This window comes from Berghia stephanieae, chromosome 5 (genome assembly GCF_034508935.2).
Source record: "Berghia stephanieae isolate SIO BIC M18660-M18661 chromosome 5, UCSD_Bste_1.3, whole genome shotgun sequence".
Lineage (NCBI taxonomy): Eukaryota > Metazoa > Mollusca > Gastropoda > Nudibranchia > Aeolidiidae > Berghia > Berghia stephanieae.
Window position 1 is genome coordinate 55,459,830 of NC_088364.1, and position 10,000 is coordinate 55,469,829.

At 37.1% G+C, this 10,000-nt stretch overlaps 1 protein-coding gene across 1 annotated transcript in view; it reads right to left on the reverse strand.

The window, feature by feature from the left end:
• Positions 1-10,000, reverse strand: part of LOC144974164 (uncharacterized) — a 28,429-nt gene that overhangs the window by 15,437 nt on the left and 2,992 nt on the right. Inside the window, exons 3-5 of the mRNA XM_078917082.1 lie at positions 3,998-4,154; positions 1,994-2,176; positions 1,165-1,352 (exon numbers count right to left, since the gene is read on the reverse strand). Of these exons, the coding sequence (XP_078773208.1) occupies positions 1,165-1,352; positions 1,994-2,176; positions 3,998-4,154 (528 nt within the window). The remainder of the gene's footprint in view (positions 1-1,164; positions 1,353-1,993; positions 2,177-3,997; positions 4,155-10,000) is intronic.

Sequence of the window (10,000 nt, forward strand, 5' to 3'; positions counted from 1 at the left end):
TCAGGCGCCTAACGTCGTACTGACGGGGTAAGCGCGAAGCGAATAGTGATCCAATTCGGCGCCCTAATAGGGTCTCAAACCCCTATCCCCGGCATTCGTCTGGTAAGCCGCTTCACGACCAGTGATTACCGGACACCCAGGTCTGGCTATCACACCACTCGCCGGACAGTCTAACTAGCCACCGTTGGCCGGACACCCCTCCATTCTGTTATCCCATCCCAAAATAGCCTCAACCTAAAGCGGTAAGGCGGACCAATGGCACCGCATGTCCAGCCGCAAGGCGAGGACGGTGGCTACATCCGTGGAGCTCTGGTTTTGCGGGCCAGGACGTACTGGAGACAAGACTCCTGTGGGGGCAGAGAATACGAGTCCCAAATGACGGTACTGAAAGGGTCGTGGTCGGGGGATCAGGGGCCTGGAGGAACGGGAGCGCGCGGCACATCCTTGCTGGATGGAGTACGAGGCCCAATCGTGGGTACTTGGCAAAACCTAGATGTGAGAACTCGGCACCTCCTTTGACTTGGACCAATGGTGCAGCCGGATTGGGAACCAAGCCTCCTAGTAGGTAGGAGAAGAATTCTGGCAGGTAGGAGTAAAGTGACCCAGACGACTCCTGCTGCGTAAACGCGCAGAGCTTCGACCGCTGACGTGGCTGGGAAGGCTTAAGCCGTTGCATCCTGCCTGGTCGCCGGTGCAGGCACAGACTGGGCTCTGCATCCAGGTCCATAGAAGACCGCGTATTGACACCCGGTGTTGAAAGACATCATGTCTCTGTGCTGTTTGAGACTTAAGCCGGGTGTGCCGAATATTTTCCCACAAGCGGGGTTCGTATATGGGCGGCGGAGATCCGATGTAAGGTCTGACCGACTATATGGAAAACGGGATAATAAGGGTGTAGGTAGTGGGAGCCAATATCTCCTGCTGCTGCCGTTGAAGGTTCTCTATGGAAGGGAACAGTGACTATGCATAGATTTAAAGTGATTAACGAAAGGACATAAACTAAGCTTTTTAAAAAATACCTTTGTCAATTTCGTATCTATCATAGTTTTTAAAATGCAAGAGCGGCACCAATACTTTACAGTCTACCCTTGTATCAATGATGTAGTCGAAAAATATAATATCATCTTCACTATCACCACTATTTTCATTTCTCTTTCGTCTTACCTCTTTCCACCATTCCCGGTACCAGTTTTGACCAAGAGGCTGGCATCGATACTTTCCGTCCCTTGACATCCAGGAAATGTAAGCAGCGAAGGTAGACGCCTCCTGGAGAATGGCCTTGATGTCTGGAGAACTCATAAATTCAGACTTGGATTCCTGTTGCAAGTAACAGACCACAGGGCGAATGTTCTCTGTTGAATGATGTAAAAAGAAAAAAGACATATTCTTCTTCTTCTTCTTCTTCTTCTTCTTCTTCTTCTTCTTCTTCTTCTTCTTCTTCTTCTTCTTCTTCTTCTTCTTCTTCTTCTTCTTCTTCTTCTTCTTCTTCTTCTTCAACACCATTGTTATCGTCATTATTATTATTATTATTATTATTATTATTATTATATTATTATTATTATTATTATTATTATTATGATGATGATGATGATGATGATGATGATGATGATGATGATGATGATGATGATGAGAAATCAGAAAGTGACCTATCACATTCAACATTCTGTCGTGGTGAACCGGATTTCAAAAATCGTATTTGAAGTAAAAATGATTATATTAAAAAATGAAAAAATAAAATTGAAGTTGTTTGAGAAACATGACACACTCTTCTGAACTGAGATCATTGATTCATATAGAATTTCCCTATAATTTAGACTTTTAAAACATTTTCAGTACCAATTTCACCTCGACATACTACCGGACTGAGGCGGTTGATTACCTTTAAAAACCTGAAACAACTCAAACATGTCGATAACGGAAATTGCCACATTTTCTCATCTTAATTCTCTATTATTAGTTATTGTTTTCGTGTTTGCGATTGCGAAAATATCACCTGATTGGTCCCGGACGTAAGAACAAAAGGGCGACGGTAGCTTGAAGAACTGATGTATAAATTTTCTGTTGTACACAATATGTAGACCGAATTTATGTCTCGTTTGATCCAAAGGTAGTTGAAAATGACGTATCCACATGCTTTCTGGTATAATAGGGGTCAAATGTGAGTATATCATAGGATCTGAAATAAAAATTTAGACAATTATAAGAATTTAATTGGTGCATCATCTCAGCTGAAAAAAATGTTGCAGCTGTTTGAGCATTTATTAAACAAAAATCAGCATATCTAAAATCTAATTTCATATACCATAAATATCTAAATATCGAGTTTAAACAGTTACTCCAGTCTGATTTAAAGGGTAAATGCGCACATTTGCAGGTCTAACATTGTTGTAATGGAAAGTACTTTGAGTTGGTTTGAGAGTATTGCGATTACAATAACGAGCCCATAACAATTTGGGTTATCAGACCTCCAAATTAGTTTAAAAAAAAAAAAAATAGTATACGCTGAGTAAAACGTTATAGCGATTCTACCAAACCGACGTGTACTTATTTGCAGGCCTGATAAACGAAATTCAAAACTCTGCCAAAAATCTCCTAACAATGGCCGCCATATTTTTGACGACGCTTTATATTATTTACTGGTCTCTGACTGCTTTCAGTAGTCCTAACATTACGAAAGACCAACATCAAGGCCATAGGAGTCTCTGACTTCCGTTTGGTTTTCGTGTTCACATAAGAGCCAAATTTTACCAAGTGCACCAAGAGCTCTACAAATGAACGGGGTTAGAAGACAAACAGGAACGAAAAATGGTTGCCACCAATGTCTGTAACATTATAACTGGCAAGAGATGCTGATGACATGCGCAAGTTTCAAAGTCTGATAACCGAGCGCAGATTATTATTATTATTATTATTATTATTATTATTATTATTATTATTATTATTATTATTATTATTATTATTATTATCATTATCATTATCATTATTATTATTATTATTATTATTATTATTATTATTATTATTATTATTATTATTATTATTATTATTATTATTATTATCATTATCATTATTATTATTATTATTATCATCATCATCATCATCATCATCATCATCATCATCATCATCATCATCATCAACATTCTTCTTCTTCTTCTTCTTCTTCTTCTTCTTCTTCTTCTTCTTCTTCTTCTTCTTCTTCTTCTTTTTTATTATTATCATTATTATTATTATTATTATTATTTATTATTATTATATTATTATTATTATTATTATTATTATTATTATTATTATTATTATTATTATTATTATTATTATTATTACTATTATTATTTTATTTATTTATCTTTTTTTAATTAATTTTTTTTTCGTAATAGAGAATTTTTATTAGTTTGAGAGTGTTTCCATTAAAGTAACGAGACCACAATAACGTGATTGTCTGACAAGTAAATAAGTAACATTAAGTGATATAGACAGTGGCTGGTTCGATTTTGCTCTAACCGGATACAATAATGTCAGATAGATCTGTTTAAAAAATTGGTTATAAGTTAATAGGCGCTGGAGGCACTCACAAGTATGATTGATAAAGGACAATATAAGTAAGTTGGTGAGAGCATGTGATGTGTATGAGTGTGTAGGGCGAGGGGGGGGGGTGTAAAATCGAGCATTTATATAGAGCATATTCACTGAAAGTGCTCAAAGAGCTTTACAAAGGGTCCCAAGCCAACAGCAACATTTAACATGTAGAACATTATTTGGCGTGATTACAATTTTTTTTTTCGGACAGAGACAACGCTGTTAACGGCCAGGCACTCATTTTACACGTATACACGATGAGATAATGTGAGTAAAGAACCTTATCCAAGGAGTCTCAACTGTGCGCCGCTCAGAACCAGGGACCTTCCGATCCAAAGGCGAGTGTCATACCACAAGACAAGATACACCATTAAACACGGTGATGGGTTAAAGTTAGATAGAAAAGGAGTTTTGAAACAAATATTACCATAAAAACTTGGACCCTCAGTACTATTTATTATCCAAGACGCTTTCTTGTAAATCTGAAATGGTTTGTTCCCAGTCACGTAGTAAGGTGCATCATTCCGGACCTCGATCATCTTTACAACGCCGGGCACTTCCAAGTGATACTGTTCTTCATGCACCTACGTAAAAATATTTACTTTTTGTCTATAATAAATGCACAATTAGGTGCAGTAACATTTTCGATTATTTTAATATTAATAAGCGTATATTATATTTAATGCAATAAGGTAAATGCTTATGCCGCACTAGCACAAATCAGTCTCGTCTTAGTAGGGGGAATTAGGCTAAAACCGTGCAAATTCGGGTTGAAAGCATGGCAATTTGCATACGGGTTGCTAAGACCCATAGAAAAAACATCTGATATAGAACCACTCTGGCAATCAATCATAACGTATCGGTTTAAGGCCAAAGATTTTACCTATTACAGCTATATTAAACAAGGGAAATAACTGCGTAAAAAATATATTTTCTTCATATTCATTGTATTAGGGAAAAATTAGGCTAAAACCGTGCACATTGGGGTTGAAATCCTGAAAATTGGCATATAGGTAGCTAAGACCCGTATAAATAACACCTGATATAGAACCACTCTGGCAATTTATCATAACAGTGCGTTTTTAGCACTTTTATTTTTTCCTATATAGCATTACTTATCCGAGGAAATAACAACGATAAGACAATGTGCGCTCTAAAACTTTACATACACTGGTAACCATTTACGGTAGCTAACTGATGGTTATATCGTGTTGTAACTAGAAGATAAAAGAGGGAGAGGGAGCGAGTGGGAGAGACGGAGAGAGAGAGAGAGAGATAGAGAGAGAGAGAGAGAGAGAGAGAGAGAGAGAGAGAGAGAGAGAGAGAGAGAGAGAGAGAGAGAGAGAGAGAAGGAGAGAGAGAGAATTTTACTCATTACTGTACTGACCTAAGACCCCCGCATCTACACAAGTCCGTGCAAGGCAAACGGACCTTAAACACTTGCATCGGGTGTCGATACATTCTCTCTTACATGAACACTTGATGAGTTTTTGGGACACTTTTGACAATTCTGGAAATAAGCTCCACAGTGGTTCATATCGATCGCCACCTTTGTTGCAGGGTTCTCTTCTATAAAAGATATAATGCTAGCAAAATCTCGACATCTTTCAAGAACTGTGACATCATCATTATCATCAGCAGTGACATATTTTAAAGCTTGTTTTTTAAGTATCGCGCATGACAAATTTTATGTTGGTGTGCCTCCCGGACGACTAAATCTTCTCCGGCGATAAATGTCAACATATCAGAATCTTTGATAGATAACGCTATTTCACGCATATTTTCTTCCATGTCTGTTGTCATTACAGAATGGAAAACTCCCGATTCCATGTTTTTACAACAACAAAAAAAGCACGTTTGTTTATTATAGCCAAACTCTAATTTTGAACGTTGTCTCATTATTCTCATTCGGTGACTCCTCCAAGTCGAATGACGAAGTTTGGAATTCTTGTGGGGCATTTCTTTTAGATTCCTTTAATTCTAATCGCCTAATTTTGTTGAATCAAATGTTACACGACATTATGGTAACCATTTACGGTAGCTAACTGATGCCATTTAGCATAATTTTGTTTTAAGTCTTCAATAATCTCATTTCTTTCTGATGAATTTGAAAAAATAGCTACATCCAACTTGTTTTCAGCACAAACCAAAGAATTGAATTGTGTTAAATCTTCAAAAAGAGTTTCATAGCCTTGCCCTTTGTCATACCTCCTCGACTTAGAGGGACATATAATCGGTCTGTGTTATCTTGTTGGCATATCAAACACTGGTCCCAGTCTCTGGGAGCAGTTCTTTTTGCCATTGTATGTGTATCTGAAAGCATGCAAACGCATTCCTTTATTAGGCATGTGCAATATTCTTTCATATCTCTCTCTCATTCTTTCGTTCTTTCTGAAAAAAAATGCTTGCAGTGCCTTACATAAGGACACAACAGTACAAATAGAACATTCTCCCATTGCGGTAAATAACGTGAAGTAAATAACTTGCCACAATCATCGTGGTTGATGATGATGATGATAATTATAGCATTCTTATATACTTTAAGTGGTATGCCGACTCTTTACTGGCATCAATTTTGAGTGAAATAGGTTTTAACTCACGTAAAATGATTATAGCAGTATTTTTGGAAAGAAAAGAAGAAAGGAGGAGGGGAGAAGGAGCACTGTCCTTTGTCAACACCGGTTTTCGGAATTTATTGAGCTGTGTTTTGCTAGTCTGTTGTGTCTACCCCTCTGCTCGCCTGTCCATCTGCCCATCCGTTTTAGAGCAATTGATTATACTAATTAAATCAGATGCAGAAAAATCTTATATTTTAGAATATTGCTCGCAAGACGTCCGTTAAAACAAGTGAAATTGAATAATATTTACGATTAAATATTTGTATGGTTCGTGAATCGAAAGTAAAGGGAAAGGAAAACATCCGCTTCGACGCTAAAAATAGTCACCAATGGGAATCCAAAGGATGACGTAAAACAACCTTGGGTCGGCTTGCCTCGAATGTTTACACAAAAAAAATGAAAGAAATTTTTGTCGTCCATTTCAAAATTTTCTAATCTTAAAAAACCTTGTATCTCAACTAATACTGATTTCTCAGAGTGGTTCTATATCATAAATTATAGGATTTTTCATATTCTACAACATATGTAAATTTCATGCTTTCAACCCTGATTGCACAATTCAAGGGTTTTTTGGACCTAATTCCCCTACTATCTTGTCATTTAGTCGCAACTCCGTGCATCGAAGATAATCATGACTGTGAATACGGTGAGTTCAAATGGACATGCCTAGGCTTTAATTTTGATTTTATTGATTTCTCTGCCAAATTCAATTTGGACATTAATTCTAAAAATATTTTCGGGCAGAGAATTCCATTTTCGGATGGTGCTTGGAAAACATGAGTTGAGATGAACATTAAATCGTGACAGCGGGACCTGGGTTGAGTGCTATTTTCTTTTGTTTGGGATAAGGCGATCAATTGGGGTCGTTGTCAGTCCATGACGCGCCTTAAAGAGGACTTTAGCTTTTTGTATAGTGCGTCTTTCAAGTAATGACGACCAGTTTATGCTCTTTCAGTCCTCCTGTAGTTGTTACAAACAAACCTACATGTTCTGTTTTGAATTTTCTAGAGATGTTACATCCGATTTTTTTACACATGCACTATAATCTAAAATTGGCTCCCTGATGTTCCCTGGACACTTTTGTACATTTCTTCTTAAGAATCGAGGTTTTGCATTGGCCTTTTTTACAAGCTTTATCGATCTGATGCTGCCAAGACATTTTGCTGTCAAGAGTTAATCCAATATATTCAGCTTTTTGCGTTGTCTCTAATGTTTCTTCATGTATATAATCACCTGATCTTATTATTTTCTTTTTGTTCATGATACGAATTAGCTGGCATTTCTTTGGGTGGAATTCCATTTCCCAATCTTTCTCCCATGATTGTAGCCTGTCCAGATATTTTTGAAGTATATTGCAATCTTTTGACGCTAGGAGTTACCTATAAAGAAGTGTGTCGTCCGAAAGAAATCGATGTTTTTAAAATCCTTCTGATACTTTATTCGGAATATCAATTATGTAAATAAAAAAAAAAGAAGTGGGCCTAAAACTGTTCCTTGAGGTACACCCGATAGGACTGGAACTGATGATGACATTTTGTTCTCAACCATGACTCTTTGGGATCGAATCGAATGAAATGATTTAATCCATACGTGGGTGGTTTTTGAGATCCGATAATGATCAAGCTTGTTTAAGATGCTTTGGCGGTGAACTTTATCAAATGCTTTGCTGAAATCCAGTAGAATGGCATCGGTCTGCCCCCCCCCCTTTATTAATTATATTAGCAAAATCATTTCAAATCGTGATCAGTTGTGACTCGCATGAACGATGTCTGCGAAAGCCATGTTGGAGATTAGTCAGCACGTTGTGGTTATCAAGGTGTTTCATGATATTGCTACATATTACGTGTTCCAACAGTTTACATGATATTGATGTGAGAGAAACTGGCCTATAGTTTTCAGCACTTTGTTTGTCGCCCTTTTTAAATATCGGTATAATGTGGGCATCTTTCCAGTCTTCAGGAACTCGACATTGGTCCAAGGAGACTTGGTAGATGAATTTATAGATGGGTGCCAACTCGTTACAGAACGTTTTTAAGAATTAGCTGATATGCCATCTGGTCCAGAGACCTTATTTTCATTGAGGTTTCTCATAAGCTCGAGAACACCTTTCTTGGATACAGTGATTTGCTCCATTGGGTCTACTTTTTTTCCAATGAGTTTCCACTTGACTTTGCAAGATGGTTCGGACAGTCGCGACAGTTTTTATGTCATGTCGTTGGACACACTCAACACATGGACTCTAGTGGACTTAATGCTCTCAGCTTCTTGCGGAACACGTGTGTCCGTTATTTGTTTCTGTTCTTGGCTTTTGTCTTTGTAGCTTCCCAGGTCAGATTTGCTACTATCGATTCTTTTATTTGTTACACTGCCGTGTATGCCTTTCGTGTCACTTGGGGGCTCTAATCAAGGAACTGACTGGTTGCGTTACTAACTGCTACTCTCAAGGTGTGACCGAGGGAGAGGGAGACCAAGAAGAAGATGGTAAAGACATCAGTGAATTGATGAATAAGCTTGTGACTGAATGTGGAAGGATATTGCAGGACAGAAGCTTGTTTCGGTTGGCAGTTGCGGAGGCCACGCCCAGGAGGATAAGCCATGATGATGATGATGATGATGATGATGATGATGATGATGATGATGATGATAATGATTATTATTATTTTCAAAATCCTGCGGAGGAATTTCTTTTTGGAGGTCTGAATTTTATGAGTAAGAGCATATGTGGCTCTTTCAATTTTTGAGCCATAAGATGAACCGATTTAAGATCGTAAATAAATTAATGTTCTCAGTTTAGTTGCGTTAGAGGCGGCTGTTGTTTTTCATACAGGCGACAAGATGTCATAAGACTGCTGAGCTTTCCTTATTCTGGCTTGGATATCTTCTTCTATACCTGCTCGCTGTTTTACTAACAAACTCTAAATCTCCCAGCTTTTTGGAGAAGAAATGAAGTGGGTAAAAAATTCCCAGTGGACAATGTAGAATATTATCAACATATGTGCCTGCTCCACTTACTTTTCTGAATTAATTTTTGGAGAAGGTTCATTATATTACTCGCTCCGAGTATGCAAATACTTCTCTTGTTGTCAGGTCAAGCACAAGCAAGAAGAGAAGAAGAGACATGTGTAAGTTTCATTTAAAGTTTAGCTCTCACTTCCTGCCAAGATCTTTTCCAGCCTCAGTTAATGGCCAGCTTGTCGATTAGTTTTGTTTTTATCTGATGGACCTTGTAACTCACTTTGTGTCTCTTTTTATAGATAGAACCATGCTTTTTGGTTTAAAATGTATGCATATCTTTCAAGACAAAAACGTTGGATGAAGTTTATTCAAGTCTAGACCAGAATCTGTGTTATAAAAAACACGGATGTGTCAGAGGTTGCTTGTAATTATGGTCTAATGATTCCTTTCAGGAAAAAGAAATATGTATAAAAAGTTTTTTACCTCAATAGTTTTAGTGATGATTTCTCCCAATATAAAGCAAATTTTGTCGGAGTCGGATTTTTTTGAGAATAAAGTAATTATCAGTTAGGGTCATCGCGTAAACATTTTAAGGGAAAATAATAAAGTCAAAATTTGAAAAGTAATACACTTCAGAATCTAAAATAAAAATATAGTCCCTAAATATTTTGTACAATGATTTTTTATTCTAAAAATAATGTTTTAATCTATTGATCTATTAGAAGAAAAACATGAAGCTTTTAGAAATTATTTGGCATTCTATGGCAACGGATATTTTTGTTGCAAAACAACATATGTTTCCATCATTCTGATCACATACATTATATCTGTATAAACAACATTACAAATCTTTAAAC